Source organism: Thamnophis elegans, chromosome 10 (genome assembly GCF_009769535.1).
Source record: "Thamnophis elegans isolate rThaEle1 chromosome 10, rThaEle1.pri, whole genome shotgun sequence".
In the NCBI taxonomy this organism is placed as follows: Eukaryota; Metazoa; Chordata; class Lepidosauria; order Squamata; family Colubridae; genus Thamnophis; species Thamnophis elegans.
Genome location: NC_045550.1, coordinates 5,307,288 through 5,325,301, shown reverse-complemented (window position 1 = coordinate 5,325,301; position 18,014 = coordinate 5,307,288). Strand labels below are relative to the sequence as shown.

At 38.0% G+C, this 18,014-nt stretch overlaps 1 protein-coding gene across 1 annotated transcript in view; it reads left to right on the top strand.

Annotated features, from left to right (window-relative positions):
* FANK1 (fibronectin type III and ankyrin repeat domains 1) overlaps positions 1-18,014 on the top strand; it is a 35,656-nt gene that overhangs the window by 6,392 nt on the left and 11,250 nt on the right. The window contains exons 4-8 of the mRNA XM_032225582.1: positions 4,265-4,389; positions 6,822-6,903; positions 9,480-9,554; positions 11,478-11,543; positions 16,296-16,461. Coding sequence (XP_032081473.1) covers positions 4,265-4,389; positions 6,822-6,903; positions 9,480-9,554; positions 11,478-11,543; positions 16,296-16,461 — 514 coding nt within the window. The remainder of the gene's footprint in view (positions 1-4,264; positions 4,390-6,821; positions 6,904-9,479; positions 9,555-11,477; positions 11,544-16,295; positions 16,462-18,014) is intronic.

Sequence of the window (18,014 nt, the reverse complement as noted above, 5' to 3'; positions counted from 1 at the left end):
TTGTAGAAAGTGAAAGATGGCACTCACTTCAAAGCTCTAAATAATCATCAGTTTCATACAAATATTGAATAATATAGGGGTTCCACCACAAATGCGCGAACGACAAAAGCGCGCCTGACTAAACCGCGCCGACAAAACCGCGCCGACAAAACCGCGCCGACGAATGATCGCTGAAGCGTGCCAACAGCGCGCCGACAGAAGCGCGCTGTAACCTAACCCTAAAAATAACCCTAACCCTAAACCTAACCCTAAACCTTACCTTAACTTAAATCGTGCTTCTGTCGGCGCGCTGTTGTCGGCGCGCTTTTGACATCGCGATTTTAGCGCCGCGGTTTTGTCGGCGCGCTTTTGACGTTCGCCCTTTTGTCGGGTCACATAATATAGGAAGATATAAAAATTCTAGCAAAACTGACTACAGTGATCATCCCTATCAAATGATACTTCTAAATCATGCTTGATAATATCAAAAATTGATCAGAAGACCTAACCTAATTATATTTTTCGCATTCCAGCATAGATCATGTACCTAGGTGACCAAAGTAATCTCATCATTATAACTCAAATTAAAAGCCTTATTGAAATAGATCAGATAATCATTTTTATCCAAATACTTCCAGAGATGACTTTCACAATCTATCCAAGAATTGAATGTAAAAGATTGGGTTATAATTATAGTGATTTATTAGGAGCAGGGAGGGATTTTTCAATAAAGTACTTGTAATTGGTGTTTAACCGTTAAGCAGGTACAAACACATTCTGCACTCAGAAAGGCACTGATCATATTTCTTAACTATAAAGTGAATCCCAACCTGATTGATTTAATCAGCCAGAAAGGCAAACGTCAAGCAGTTGGGTAGCTCACTGTTTCCCATGACTGATTCACATCCTCAATATCTTCACGTCAGGCTTAGTGGCAAAACCTCAGCAGAATCTTGCGAAAACTTGGTATAGCTTAATAAGACTCTAAACTTGCATTCAGCTTAAGACTGTTCAACAACATGACAGTGCTAAATAAGAATCTTTGTTGCATTCTAGGAAATCACGGAAACAGTTGATTGCCATCTGTTACGATGAAGATTCATTTCCTTCTTTATCCGTATTGGAATTTAATTTCAATGTTTCTTTCTCTTACACTTCCCATGATTTAGAACAGAAATTTTCAAATATTTTTTCATGCAGCAGAACCTGTTTCTTTAAAAAAAAATCCAGAAGTTCTGATCAAGAGAAAAAGCTTTGGTAATAGAAAATTAGCAGTTTTTAAATTATTTTTTATTATTGGACTTCATCTGTCATGGTACTCCATGACATTCTCAGAGAATCCTGAGATTCTGTGGAACACAATTTAAATCCTAATGTAGAGAGGTTGCCTTTTGCTTCTCTGTCTTGAAGTGGGGCAACTATTGGCTGTTGCTATAACTATAATCCTTTTTTGAGAAATTTTGACTTTTACAGCAACCAGAAGACAATACATATGTTTCAGACAGATGCAAAGACTAACCAATCCTATCCCACCACTAGTCCAAGCCATAGAGCAGGGGTGTTAAACTTGCAGGCTGTGGGCATCCTGTGGCTGGCCACCCCCATGCCCGGTTTAGCGAAGGGAAAAAAAGTCGTGATACATCAAGTGACGACACCTCTGCCACAGAGAATTCAATAGGTGAATTATTTTTTTTTTTGCAAAGAAAGATGAAAATTGCTCTATTCCAGCCTATTTACTCTAACATCTTAATGGAGAAGAAATTCCAGAATATGGTAAACTACTGCCATTGTGTTTGATGCAAGTGCAGCGGAGGCAGAGAAATAAAATCTTTTTGCTGCATTTGCTCCCATTGAGTATGAATTCAGATGGGTCTTACAATATGTAGACCCCAAATTAGTGGGCAAATTGATCCATTTTAGAGATTCTTAACTTAGGCTGAAACCCACTACCTTCATTGGTTACCTGGAAAATCAAGTTGCTGATTTAGCTCTGCCAGAAGGAAGATCTATAAAAGTTATTGTATGGCCCATCCCTCTGTTCCACAGTTCAGCCAGAGTTTGAACAGTATCACTAACAGATCAGATGAGAAATTATTTAAGCCCATTCAGAAAATAATTCAAGTCCTTCAGGTCAGAGGCGGGTTGCTCCCGGTTTGGCCTGGATTGGGCAGACTGGTAGTAGCGGTGGCGGGAGCGCGCCTGAACTGGTAGTAAAAAAATTGGCAACCCACCACTGCTTCGGGTATATGGTCAGACTATTTTAATCAATCAGTTAATATATTTATTGGGCCAATGACCAGCAAAAGAACAAGATGAACAGATGTTTTAGTGCAGATGTTGGAGACTTCCAGGACAATAAATCTGGAATAGTTCACTGCCATTCCAAAGATTACTTTAGCTGGCTTGGGGAGAGATTGTTGTGCAGCAAGCGAACAGTACATAAACAATATCAGCGTACTGTAGCAAGTCATGGTTGCAAACACTGAGATTTCTAGATAGTTGTGTGGAACTTCTAGTCAATGAGATAAGTAAAATCCTAACCTCAGAGCTAGTCTGTTGCATTATGGGTTAATTTAGAAGAGACTACTGAGATAGATTAAGTCCTCCCTCTTTCAATCAAGCCTCCTTATACATTATCTAGAGACTATTTTCAGGATTAAATTTGGATAATAGATGCTTTATGAACAAGTAACCTGACTTTAAAAAACTAGGTCCTTTAGATTCGAGACTAACAGGTTGGTCCCCTATGAACTTCCTTAAGGGCAACCCAAACAACCCCTTTGAAGTTGTTCTTTTAATGACTTCACATAAAAGCATCATTCCTTTTAGACATATGGATAGATAATGAAATCTTTTCAAAATTGCTTCAGCAGAGTAGACCTTCACGGGTTCTGTTCCTTCTTTCGTTTCTCTGAAGTTTGATTAAATTTAAGGAACAAATGTTTCACAGTTGTTGATACTATAATGAATCTAGAGGCAATTTTCATATTTCTTTATATATTTTCTACATTTGGAAATTTATCCTACAGGAGGAAAGGGTGAGAGAATATGCAGTTATTTTGCCAATCAGTAACTGGTGTTACTTGCTTTGTTTTAAATTACAATGGGTTGTGTTTTTTTGGCAGATTCTTTGGAGAAGTTTTCACTAGGTGGCAGAATTAGACTGTTTCAGTATTCCCTTTTATATCATTTATCAAACTAGCCATCTTACACCATCAACAGTATTTTAAATTTTAAATTATTCTGAAAGGACTAGGAAACAGTTTTATCAAGATTTTTATTAAATGAAGCAGCAGCACATGGCAGTTTTGGTGATATTCTGGTGTCTTGGTCTAATCCTAATGCACACCATTAGAATAATCAGCCTTGTCTTTTCATCCTTGAAAATATGTTGCAAGTGTATATCTGATGACATTTCTGCAGATATTCTGACTCTTGTTTTCAAAGATGTTCAGTTCTTGCATCTATGATGTTCTTTTTTCCCCATCTGTATGGTTTAAATATTTATGCAAGAATGGGTTTATTCTGCATCTGTCTTGCAGTCATCACATGATAACATTGTGTGTGTGTATATATATATATATATATATATGTATGTATGTATGTATGTATGTATGTATGTATGTATATATATATATATATATATATATATATATATATATATTTGTGTGTATATATATATATATATATATATAGCAATAGCAGTAGACTTATATACCGCTTCATAGGCCTTTCAGGCCTCTCTAAGCGGTTTACAGAGAGTCAGCATATTGCCCCCAACAATCTGGGTCCTCATTTTACCCACCTCGAAGGATGGAAGGCTGAGTCAACCCTGAGCCGGTGAGATTTGAACCGCTGACCTGCTGATCTAGCAGTAGCCTGCAGTGCTGCATTTAACCACTGCGCCACCTGATATATATATATATATATATCAGCACAAATAAAACACACACACACCACATATATATATGTGTGTGTGTGTGCGCGCGCATGTGCGCGTGTATGCATGTATATGTGTATATGTATGTTTGTGTGTGTGTGTGTATATATATATATATATATATATATATATATATATGCAGATTGTTCATTTATGCATAATAAAGGAAAATAGTATGTATTTAAAAAATGAATGCACTTTTACCTACAATGTCAATTTTTCTTCAGCAGCATTGACATTTACAGGTATTATATTGCTGAAATTTGTAGAGAATTATCTTGAAATATGAATTATTGTCTAAAATTTTAGAAAGTAATTAGAAAAACTAAATTACTTCTTTTTTAGGGGATATGCCCGACAGCATGTTGTGGAAGGTCTTGAACCTAGAACAACGTACAGATTTCGACTTAAAGTCACAGATCCTAAAGGAGAATCTGTTTATAGTTCACCTATTTGTGTAACTACAACAAGTAAGGTCACAATATGTTAATAAAATGTTAAGCAAACAATGTAGAAATATATGCAAAATGAAAACAGCTTTGGAAGGAAAGCAGAAACTCATTCATTAAAATAAAGATATAGTATTGCTCTCATTTAAGCAATTTCCTATTAGAGCTATATTTTACACTTATTTTGTATTTGCCATTCCTTATTATTATTTGATCCTTCTTTATTTTTTTCATATTATTCAAACATTTACTACCCCCCCCGCCCCCCAGGGCAAATCAAAAATAAGAAATGTTTATTGGTCCTCTCTATCTAGACTTTCAGCAATTCCAAGAAAACTCCACAACCATTTGCATTCTGATCCAGGTTGGCCCTGAGGGCGCAGATAAACCTCCAAAGAGCCTCAACACTCTGGAGAGCTAATGACCCACCTTCAGAATGCTAACAAGGAGATGGCTGCAAGGAATATAAATCCTTCCATTCCCAGCTTTCAGTCAGAACCGAGGATGCTTCTCAGATAGAAGCAAAACGTCTTCAAATCTAGTTGCCTTTTGCAAAAGCAACTTTGAGACAACCGTGACCTGGATAAGTGAGAATCTCCATGGACATTCTTTCTTATCTTAACTTGTAGCTTGCATGTGAGAGGTTCATGATTTGATCCATAGTCAGTAGCTGGTCATGTCTTTGATGTAAAAATTCGGTCCTCCACCTCAGTCAATTTGATTTGTATTTAGCCCATCTTATGATGCCCATGTATAAGAGGCTTTGTCTTGATTGTGTGAAGACAATGTTAGCTGTAAAGAAGCCAGTGGAGTAGAAGAAATTGATAAGGCAGTCTACTTCTTCATTTTAGTTTCCTAAGCCAATTCAGTCTCGAAACCTGCCACGCACACCATTTTGTTAACTTTTGTCCTGAAGACAATCTCATTAACAATGACATTCACCAATGAAAGAAAGGCCTTTCATTCCTCAGATGTTATCATGGGGTTCTTAGAGACCTCCCCGAGTCTTGTTCTTGATTGATCTTGTTTGGACAGCCATTCATAGGGAATGTAACCGTGATGTTAAATTGCCTTTATCTGTAACCAATCTGCCTAACATTGGACTGGTGGAGCCCCAACTTTTTGGAAATAGTTTGTAATTTTTCCACAGCTGTCTTCAGAAACTTCCTTTGTTGGAGCCATGACACACCTCCACAACCTGTGTGGTGGAATTCAGACTTTGATAGTGAATAGCCAGAATTCCTTAAATGAGAAGCTCCCATATTCACATCAGATTATCTTCCCATTGATTGAAACACCTGACTCTCATTTCTCCTTCAAATGAACTGATAGTTCTTGAGGTTTGCATATTTTTCTATACGCAAATAAGTAGCATTAGATCATTTCCTTCAGTAAATAAATGAACAATATTGTGTTTTGACTCTTTTGTAACCACTTGTTTCTGGTACTCCATACTGTCCTGATTGGGTGCCTCCTGGTTTCAAGCCCTGTTCCTGCTCAATCTCTTCATGTTAGGTCAGGCAGCTTAATCTGAATAAGCTATCTCCTTCCAGCCATACTAGCTTATCCAGATAACCATACCATTTTTTTGCAGTTTCATTGTGCTGCACTTTCCCAATTGTCTCATAGTGAATCCCATATTAACAAATTGGAGCCATATTTCTATCTGTAAAGCCTACCCATCTGGATTGATGTGACCCCATAGCCTGATTAGAATGAAGGTGCATTGCAGCATAACAAAGGACAATTTAAATATTTTTAAAATTGTAATTATCCAGTGCTTTTGTGAACATTATTCATCCAACTATTAATTTATCCATATTGTAGATAGTTAGGATGGCAGAAAAACATAACTGACTACTTAAGCACTTGACTAACTTTGTTTTTAAATAGTATTGAACCTGATTGATACTTAGATGGAAGTTCATTAGGAAATAGAGATGTTGAGGGCATGAATTGGAAATCAAAAACATTCCAAAAGTAGCATTAGAAAACCACTTCTGTGTTATTGTCAGGAAAACTGAAGGGTTCTGTTTATGTAAATATTCAGAGTCTAACTGGACTTGAGAGAGCCTTTACTGTTTTTTACCTAAAGCTCTTAGGCATCTCATGAGATGAAATTTGGGCTAGGCATTTTTTTAGCTCATAATTTCAAAATAATGTTCTTGCATTTTTTGGTAGAAGACTTTGAGGTTATCTTTTAAACAATTCCTTTGTCAATAAAACTGGAACTTTTAAAGATATCCAAATGCTTTTAAAGATATCCAAATGCTATATTGAAACACATGAAAGTTAAAAACTATATTTGATATTTTTAATGATTGACAATAACACATTGTATGTACGCTTGTATGTATGTATATATGTGTGTATGTGTGTGTGTGTATGTGTGTATGTATGTATTTATTTATTTATTTATTTATTTATTTATTAACTTCCTTTCTTTTCTTTAGGTGAACCAATGAGTGGAGAACAGCTCCATCGTGCTGTAAGCAGGAATGATTTAGAGGATGTTGTTATTATTCTTCAAGGAAGGTAAGAAAGGATTCACACTTTATAACACACACACACACACACACACACACACAGACACACACACAAACACTATATCTATCTATCCATCTTATCTATCTATCTATCTATCTATCTATCTATCTATCTATCTATCTATCTTATGAGTTATCATTGTGTCATGCCAATTGAATATATATGATTTGTATAATGGAACATTCTCATAACATTGGCTTAGATCCAGCAATGTTTCAGGTAATCAAAGACAATGCATCATCAGTAATGTGTGCTGCTAAGAAAGAGATTCCTCCAATAGAGCAACAAATGAAAAGTTACAGTGGTGTCAGGCTCATCTCCTACAAATGCAAGACTTGGGACTCCCAATTTGAGCATGGTGCAGCTAATGATTAGACTACTATAAGAGATTAGTAGCCTATATTGCTTCTCAGCCAGTACAGAGATGTCAATAGAGTGTGCAACCTGTGTGTATTAGGAAATGGAGCTGGGTTTCCTCTGAACATTTTAAATGTGTGTAATGATGGAGTTGGAAGTTATATTAGTGCATAGGAAAGGAATGTCGTATGGAACAGATGTAGGACAAATATGAACCAGAACACTTATAGCATTGGTGTTATAAGTCTCCTGAATCATTGACCAGTTTTCTGAAAGAGTAGAGATGAGAAGAAAATTGGAGCATAGCAGCACTCTGGGGAAAATATCAAAAAGACCTTATATATCTTCTACTGTGGGAGACAAAGTTATCATAGGCACTGCAATTCAATAGGGGAAGTAGGGAGAAGAGTTCAAAGATCTTAAATAACCAATTCTGTACTACTCTTCATCATGGTGGATGTTTGTTTTTTTAAAGAAAAAAAAATCAAAGATACTTGTAGCATTAGGCTGAGAGAAGTAGCCTGCATATGTGTTAATACACGCAATACTGTCTGTCATTCACTTCCATGGCATGAAGGAAGGTAGTATATTGCTAAGATCTATCTGTGCTGGTCAATTATCTTCTGGAGATCTGTTTGGTTCTAGATTGCCATTGGGTCTTGCAGTATGTTTTGGCTGTCTGTGCTAAACAATAGTGGCACTTATTTGGAAACAAGTTTAGTGTGGAGTCCCATTCATGCGTTATTTCTAGAAGTCATAATTTGAAAATATTTTGGCAATTAGTGGTTGGACTTCTGAAAACAACAGATTTGTATTTGAATGAACTTGACTTTGAATAAATTTATATAATCCCCACTGGGATTAGTCACTCATAAATGGGAGAAAAATATTGTTCTGAAAGTACTGCACAAATAGTAAGAAATATGTTGAAAAATTAGACTATATTGAAAGAGTTTACATGTCAACATTTATCTCTGAACTCTTTGCATGCAATTATAATATGTCACAGAGAAATCGGACTGACCAGATTCTAAGCTTTTTCTTTCATGAAAGCTGCTGTTGTACTACTGCAACCATTTAGATAATAGTATTTATTGAGCAAGTCTAAACTGTATTGATTGCTCTTGAATCTCTCCTCTGCAGACCAGCACCTTATATAGAACTTTTGAGTATCACTGGATAGCAATTTATGTTCTCTATCTATGTATTTATTTATTATTTACTGTGTATATAAGCTGCCTCAATAAACTAGGATGGCAAACAACATAAGTGGTATAAACAATTAAAACCATAATATAAAGTGCAAACAAATACAAGTTAAAATTAAATACTCAAAAGGCAAAGGAGATGAATGCTCACCATAATAAGACAAGTTTTCATTTGCTTTGTAATTACAAGAAGGGGAGACCTATCCTTATTTAGAAAGGTAAGATGTTTCAAAAAATGAAGTCCAACGCTGAAAAGACCTGTGCCCAGCAACTTTAACATTGATTCCCAGTAAAAGCCAAATGTGTTCCTGAACTCCCAGACATAGGAAGACATATAAATGACCCCTCCTCCCCAAAAGTGCCAGGCTTTGAACTAGCACATCAGCTATGAACAATCCTGGATAGGATTTGCACCTCACAAGGCATTTGCTGGGATCCTCTGTATAAATAGGGCATAATATCTTTGCCTCAGTGTGACTGTGGGGTCCCACATCAAACTGTAGATCACATCATGACTGGCTGTAAGCTGAGGAGATATATCAGTCCAGTCTCTTGATTTTTAAAAAAATATAAATGGTGCTGCACTTCAACGGTTAGATGCCTAGAAATTGATATTTGAACATAGATCCTTTCAACATTTATATTTTATTGTTTTCTACTAATCTAGGTGAAATGTTAATATATGTTGGTAGTCCATATATGATATGCCATACACTAAATAAATATAGACATCAATTACTTAAACTTCTAGCTAGTCTTTCCACCAAGAATTCAAATTACTATTAGTACTCCCTACTTCAATTTCCCCCCACAGCAGTTTTAACAGGACCCCCTGAGGTCCAGTGGCAATTGTACAAAACTATTGAAATGTGTTGAAGAAGTCACTGATTAATACTATTTTTTATTTTATGGTTCAAAAAGCGCAATAACATTACAAAATATTATTCAGGAATGAGATGAATGAAAAACTGTGCAAATAATTATTTTTCCCCTTAAAAGGAAAGCTGTAGTAAATACACTCAATAAACTAGGACTTTCACCATTGATGGTTGCTTCACAAAAAGGATATGGAAGGTATGGCATTATATTTCTTAATTTATTTTACTTTGGTATTCTTAGGTTTCTTTTTAGCATCTGTTCAGAACATCATTATTATTATTTTTTTAGAACTATTTGAACATAAAATGCTTTCAAAACAAAATGGCTATATGGTGATGGACTTGAAGATTTAACTCCAAACGATTTATCAGTTCTTTCCTATCATTCTCCATAAGATTATATTAATTTTTCCTTAGTCTTATTTATAAGTATTCAGTATTTAAGTTGTAATTTTTGGAATTTTTTTCTAAATACATGTAACTCTGTGTACATAGAGTAATACTGCTTTCAGTGAGGTGCAGTCAGGGGAGGCGGGACGCAGGGCCTCACCACTGTGATCATGAAAAGAAAAAAATTGTGAATGACTCTGCTTAGTGCTTAACCTCTTTAAAAAGTGCCCTCTGCAGGAGGAGGTGAGAGAACCACGTGCCTCATTTACTCTATCCTTATGATCACTTGAGCAGAGTTAAGCAAGGGTTAAAAGGTGAAAAATTCCTTATGTAGATGAGGCACGTGGTTCTCTCGCCTCCTCCCGTAGAGGGCGTTTTTTTAGAGGCTTTTTTAAACAGTTAAGCAGAGTCATCCATTGGGGACTCTGGCAGCAGCTAACCTGACTTCAGCAGCTCTTGCCTTTTTCTTTTTACATTTTTTACATTTTCATCGTGGCAGACAAGAGGACAGTTGAAATCCTCTGAAACAGCTGGAAAAGGTATGTGGGTCAGAGGGAGGAATTCAAAATTATTGTAATTTGTAAGTAATTGTAATTTGTATTATTGCAAGTAATTTGTGTGTTTGTGTGTGTTTTACCCGCCTGCTGGCACGCGGGCTGGCACTTTATTTTTTATTTTTTAAAGCCCTGCTGCCGCGTCTGCCATAGAGCGGGACGCATCCCGCTCTATGGCGGACACGGCGGCAGGGCTTTCGGAAAGGGCTGCAGGGCTTTAAAGTCCCGGTGCTGGGTCCGCCATAGAGCGGGACGTGTCCCGGTCTATGGCGGATGCGGCGGCAGGGTTTCAGCGGTCTTTCGGAAAGGGCTGCAGGGCTTTAAAGGGCGGCAGGGCTTTAAAGTCCCGACGCCGCGTCCGCCATAGAGCAGGACGTGTCCCACTCTATGGCGGACGCGGCGCCGGGACTTTATAGCCCTGCTGCTGCATCTGCCATAGAGCTGGACCTCTGCTCTATGACGGATGCGGCAGCAGGGCTTTAAGGTCCCGGTGCCACGTGCACCATAGAGCGGGACGTGTCCTGCTCTATGGTAGATGCGGCGGCAGGGCTTTGGCGGGGCTTTCGGAAAGGGCTGCAGGACTTTAAAGGGCGGCGGGGCTTTAAAATCCTGGCACCGCGTCCACCATAGAGCGGGACGTGTCCCGCTCTATGGTGGATGCGGTGCCAGGACTTTAAAGCCCTGCCGCCGCATTCGCCATAGAGCAGGACGTCCGCTCTATGGTGGATGCGGCGCCGGGACTTTAAAGCACAGATCAAATAAAAGTATTATCACTATTATACCACTACAATGATAATCCTCAGTACCTTTTTTCAGTCTTCTGATTTTTATCACTACATCATTGTAATATAGTTAGCAATTGTATATTACAGTATTTTATTATATATTGAAAATCAGTTGCCTTTTCTTGCTCTATATTGTTTAATCAATTATAGATTAAAATACACTGAACTTATGGTTGCAATGGCTTGTAAATAATATTGTTAGCTTATAAAATAGTGTTAATGAAATTGAGTTGGAAAGTTATTTTTAATTTCATCCACTTCTTACTAAAGGACTCATTAAAATTGGCATCTAAATCTGAAATATATTTTTACAAACTATAGAAGGAAGCTAGTTATGAAAACAATGTAAGGTAAACATGAAAATAATATCAAGCTACTCTTATTATCTAGGCTTGTACAGATTTTGGTAGAAAATGGAGCAGATGTGAACCTGAAAAATACCAGTGGAAAAGACAGGTATAAAATTCAATATATGATTACATTAAATGTATTTATTTGTTTGAAAGAAGTAGTTAAATAATTGAGAATATAAGTTAAGCTATCTAAACTGGAAAAAATATTTTACAATGCATAGAAATATTACAAAATACCATATTTTTCGGAGTATAAGACGCACCAATGTTTTGAAGAGGCAAATTAAAAAAAAAGTTTTTGCACTCTGCATACCTCCCAAAAATGCCCCCCCCCCCTTTTATCATCTTCATGGTGCCTTAATTCTTGCTAAATCTACTTAGCAAATGAAAATGTATCCTAGGTAAACAAACATAAGTATCAGGTAGCATTTTATGGCATTGTATATAACTATTTTTACTTTTCATTATTAAATATTAGGTAAAGTAATATTTACTTTTGATTCAATGCCAATCTGATATTTATAAATATTTAAGCAGATAATATGTAATTAAAGATACACAAAGCAAAGTTCCTGAAAAGTAATGAAAATATAGTCATTTAATTCTGAATTTCATGAAAAAATCCACATGTATAGGAAGAATGTGTCCTACTGTATTAATGATCTCATTCAATTGAAAATGTGTTGTTTATTCACTTGTAAAAATTATAATGGAAACTAGCTTTACAAATTACTTCATTATGGTCATATTGATCTAATTTAACTGAAATCAGTGTTAAGATCATTGTATGAAATCAAGGCAGTTATATTGTCCAATTTCTCAACTGCAGGATTAAGCAACTGACTTTAATTTTTAAAATCTTTTAGTAATTTTTGTGTCAAATAGCTTTGTTCTCTTCATTAATCAAATCGCTTCTGTCGTCAAAAGAGAATTCCTTATTTATTTTATGTATTTGATTTTCATCCAGACTTTATTTTGTGTATAAATAATTCAAATCCCTGAATATCCTTCCTCCTCCTATTTCCCCCACGACAACAAACCCATGAAGTGAGTTGGGCTGAGAGTGAGTGACTAGCTCAAAGTTTCCCAAGCGACTTTCATTCCAAAGTCTCCTGGTGCCTAGACCAGCACTTTAACCACTAGACCAGCCTTCCCTAAAATACTTAACAGCCTTCAGAAAAAGAGCATTAATAATATTAACCTGTACATACAGGTGAAACTCGAAAAATTAGAATATCGTGCAAACGTTCATTTATTTCAGTAATGCAACTTAAAAGGTGAAACTAATATATGAGATAAGACTCATTACATACAAAGCAAGATAGTCCAAGCTGTGATTTGTCATAATTGTGATGATTATGGCTTACAGCTCATGAGAACCCCAAATCCACAATCTCAGAAAATTAGACTATTACATGCGATCAACAAAACAAGGATTGTACATAGATCAATATTGGACCTCTGAAAAGTATAAGCATGCATATGTACTCAGTACTTGGTTTGGGCCCCTTTTGCAGCAATTACTGCCTCAATGTGGCGTGGCATGGAAGCTACCAGCCTGTGGCACTGCTGAGGTGTTATGGAAGACCAGGATGCTTCAATAGCAGCCTTCAGCTCTTCTGCATTGTTCGGTCTCATGTCTCTCATCTTTCTCTTGGCAATGCCCCATAGATTCTCTATGGGGTTCAGGTCAGGCGAGTTTGCTGGCCAATCAAGCACAGTAATCCAACAGTCATTGAACCAGGTTTTTGTGCTTTCGGCAGTGTGGGCAGCTGGAAAATGAAGTCAGCATCCCCATAAATCTCATCTGCAGATGGGAGCATGAAGTGCTCTAAAATATCCTGGTAGGCGGCTGCGTTGACCCTGGTCTTAATGAAGCACAGTGGTCCAAAATCTTGTTGCTCAGTGGTCCAAAGTTCTCTTTTCTGATGAGAGCAACTTTTGCATCTCATTTGGAAACCAAGGACCCAGAGTATGGGGAAGAATGGAGAGGCCAATCAAGCACAGTAATTCCACAGTCATTTAACCAGTTTTTGGTGCTTTTGGCAAAAGTTGCTCTCATCAGAAAAGAGGACTTTGGACCAAGGAGCAACAGGACTTTGGACCACTGTGCTTCATTAAGTCCAGGGTCAACGCAGCCGTCTACCAGGAGATTTTGGAGCACTTCGTGCTTCCTTCTGCAGACGAGCTTTATGGGGATGTTGACTTCATTTTCCAGCAGGACTTGGCACCTGCCCACACTGCTAAAAGCACCAAAACCTGGTTCAATGACTGTGGGATTATTGTGCTTGATTGGCCAGCAAACTCGCCTGACCTGAACCCCATAGAGAATCTATGGGGCATTGCCAAGAGAAAGATGAGAGACATGGAACTGAACAATGCAGAAGAGCTGAAGGCCGCTATTGAAGCATCCTGGTCTTCCATAATACCTCAGTAGTGCCACAGGTTGATAGCTTCCATGCCACGCCACATTGAGGCAGTAATTGCTGCAAAAGGGGCCCAAACCAAGTACTGAGTACATACGCATGCTTATACTTTTCAGAGGTCCAATATTGATCTATGTACAATCCTTGTTTTATTGATTGCATGTAATATTCTAATTTTCTGAGATGGTGGATTTGGGGTTTTCATGAGCTTTAAGCCATAATCATCACAATTATGACAAATCACAGCTCGAACTATCTTGCTTTGCATGTAATGAGTCTTATCCCATATATTAATTTCACCTTTTAAGTTGCATTACTGAAATAAATGAACTTTTGCACGATATTCTAATTTTTTGAGTTTCACCTGTATGAGGAAGTATATAGACCTCTTTCAAGCCAGAGGACAGAAGAGTGAAGACTTGATATATGCCTCTTGAGTTTGAATTGTGTAATGAACATGCTTAATTAACTTTTATCCTCTTTTTAAAATTGCTGATACAGTACATAGTTGGAAAGATAACCTTTCTGCAGTTTTCCCCCAGAGCTGTAGAAAACTAACTGCAGTCTAGCCTTTATAAATGGATGAGCTCTACAGGTAACCAGACAAACAGCTAAAGCTGCCAAAGGCCCAGCATCCTCCATTTTGTTGCACAAGTTTCTCCAAGTGATTGGTTAACTTTTGGAGATGAAGTTTCCCCCCCCACTCCAGTTCAAGGGAAAAACTGCATAAATATCTTTTTTTCCTCTTCTTGCTTCCCTTCCTCTACTCTTCAGCCTGGAATAGAGATTTGAGAGCGGAGGTGAAGAGTTTAGTTTTAGCACTTAATTGGGGCATGAGAGTGGGCTGGGGTAGATCAACAAGTTCATTGCTCCCAGATGTTTTTGTTTGGTTTATTGAAGAAACGTGGTTTCCTGGCAAGGGGTTAAGCAAGGAAAGCTCATCCTGAAGTTGCTGTCTTTTATGCAGCAACTTTTTATGCTTTCCAAAATCTAGCTGGAGGCAGGAAGGCTTTGCATCTTCCCAATGGATAGCTGATCGGCCATCGGGAGGCTCAAAGGCTAGGAACTGGTCCTTCTTTTGCCCCAGAAAGGTAGCGCACCTTGGCAGAATGAAAAGATTGGGTGGGATAAGGATGCCTCTGGATATCAGCATGTCCTTGAAAAACACCAGGGTGTGGTTCTATTAGCCAGGCAATGCAACAATGATTTGAGTGCCTGCGCATACAGTTCTGAGGAAATGTATGAATGCCTGAAGCAAGTCTATAGTGTGTGTGTGTGTGTGTGTGTGTGTGTGTAAAAACCTGGATATGTAACTGCCCCTATTTTCCAAACAAGCAGATAGAAACTGGATCTTCATTCTCTGAGGGAGTCATTAAACGGTTGCATTTATGGCTCAGAGCATGATGGAACCTGTGATTCCTAGATGGTCTCAAGTATCTACAAAAACATCAATTTTGACTGTCTAATCACAATAACCACCTGTTTGAAGTACAAATGGGCAAACTCTAGATCTTTCTTTATTCCAAACCAAATTTTGCAGTCACATCCAGTTGTTTTTCAGTTGTAATACCTCTGCATCCGAGCATTAAAAAAAGGTGGGCTATTGTTCACTTGTCTCATCAGAAGCCCCAATCAGCAATTTTAATTTTTTAATGACATTTGGATTTGGTTTCTGAAGCTTTGCGTCAAGGAGGAAGATAAACTACCTTCTTATGTGCCTTCTACCTTCTTTTACATTGAAAGAATTATTTTCTTACATTAGTGTGAAGAGGCAAAGGAACCCGATGTTACAGCAGTGTTTAAAAAAGTTATACACTACAAAACATTTCTTGCTGTCCAGCATTTTGGGCTGTAGGAAATTAATTACCCGTTCACTAAGAAAGGAATCAAGATAATAATCACCAGAAATCCAGACAAAGGATGGCAGTCACAAAAGGTGATAGTCTCATACTTCTACCATCTAATATAGCAATATACCGTCACCCGACAAATGCACTCCCAACAATAGCGCGCCAACAAAACCACGGTGATAAAACCACGACGTTGACAGCGCGCCCACAAAGGCGCGCCGACAAAAGAGCGCCGACAGAAGCGCAATTACGATTAAGATAAGGGTTAGGGTTATCTTTAGGGTTAGGTTTAGAGCGCGCTTCTGTTGGCACGCTGTTATCGGCGCGCTTCTGTGCTCATTTGTTGGCGCGATTTCAAACTCACGGTTTTCTCCCCACGGTTTCATCGGTGCGCTTTTGTCGAGCGCGCATATGTTGGTGAACCGCAATATACAGGGTAAAATAATAAATCTTCCATGAAAACTAATATTTAACTAGAAGTGTATGTAGATTAATAGGGGTTACTTAATTATTTAATTTCCACCTCTCAGTAATTAAAAATGAGTGCTTTAGCCTTAATAAATGCTTTTTATTTTACAGTTTAATGATAGCTTGTTTCGCTGGTCACCTGGATATTGTCCAGTATCTCAGATCCCAAGGGGCTTCCTGGCTAAGCAGGGATTTTGGTGGATGTACGGCTATGCACTGGGCTACGGACGGAGGGCACTGTGATGTTATTGAATGGATGATCCAGGACGGCTGTGAGGTATTGGAAACATTTGTGTAACTTATGAAAAACAGCATTTTACGTTGTGTTTTCTGATTAATGCATACTTCTTTGCATGAAATACTGAAGAAGGTAAGAGTAATGCTAATCAGTAGATACATGCCTAAAAAAATACATTACAGATAGTCCTTGACTTAAGCATAGTTAGGACCAGCATTTTACATTGCTAGCAAGGCTGTTGATAAATGAGCCATCCCCAATTTTACAACCTTTTTTTGCCATGGTTGTTAACCAAATCAGTGTAGTTGTTTAGTGAATCTGGCATTCCCCATTGACTTTGCTGGTCGGAAGTTGGAAGGCAAAATAGCAAGTGGAGGTCGTGTGACCCTGGGATGCTTCAACCATTATACTGGTTGCCAAGTGCTTGAATGTTGAGGCCATGGCTTTGGGGATACTGCAACAGTCATACGTGCAAGGATCTTTTGGAAGTCTCTCTTTCAGAGCCATTGTAGCTTCAAACAGTTGCTAAATGTATGGTTGTAAATTGAGGACTATAGGTATTTATGGAGGGATGCTTTTATGACAATCTTAATTATTGTAAATGGACTGTATCACACCACTGGATTAATTTTCTTAGTGGAATACCTGCTATAACTTTTATTATCGTTCATCATTGTTAATATGGGAAAAATAAAAACAACCTTGAAGCTGAGAGGATTGAAATGATGCCTTTACATTTTAATTTAATTTTAATTTAGCAAGAGAAATATAAGGTGATTTGGTTTTCACTTGACTTGAAGCTGCTTGTGCAGTGGAAATATTTGTGTGTTTGTTTGTTTAGGGAATTTATAGCAATAGCAATAGCAGTTAGACTTATATACCGCTTCATAGGGCTTTCAGCCCTCTCTAAGCGGTTTACAGAGTCAGCATATTGCCCCCAACAACAATCCGGGTTCTCATTTTACCCACTTCGGAAGGATGGAAGGCTGAGTCAACCCTGAGCCAGTGAGATTTGAACAGCCGAACTGCAGAAGTGCAGTCAGCTGAAGTAGCCTGCAGTGCTGCATTTAACCACTGCGCCACCTCAGCTCTTTATATGCTTCCCATCTCCCTCTACATTGTAGGAAGTTAGTACCCACCCTTCTGCTAGATGAATAAAATATCCTAGGAAATATTGGAAAGGCAGAATATTATATTTCCCTGGATAAGAAATTGAGAAACATGTTTTTAAAGACAAAGAAGCTCCCTGCAGCTGTCTGCCCCCCCCCCCCTGTCAATGAACCATTAAAGCCTGGGCTAGACCACTCTACATAACAAAGGTAGAATTAGCCTTCTACAGAAACTCATCACATGGCATCTGGGAACTCAACCAAACCTGGACTCAAAACACAGCCTAGAGAGTTGTCCCTGCATGGCAACATGGGAGTCTGACACCAATCAGAATACATTTCTTACACAGGAACAGAAAACAGAGGTGGGACCGAACACAGGGTATAAAAAACCCAGGAACTCTTAGCAAGCTCTTCTTCTTTTTCTTCATTCAACATCTTGAAGCAGTGATCACCTTTTCCCCCAGGACCTCAAACCATGTG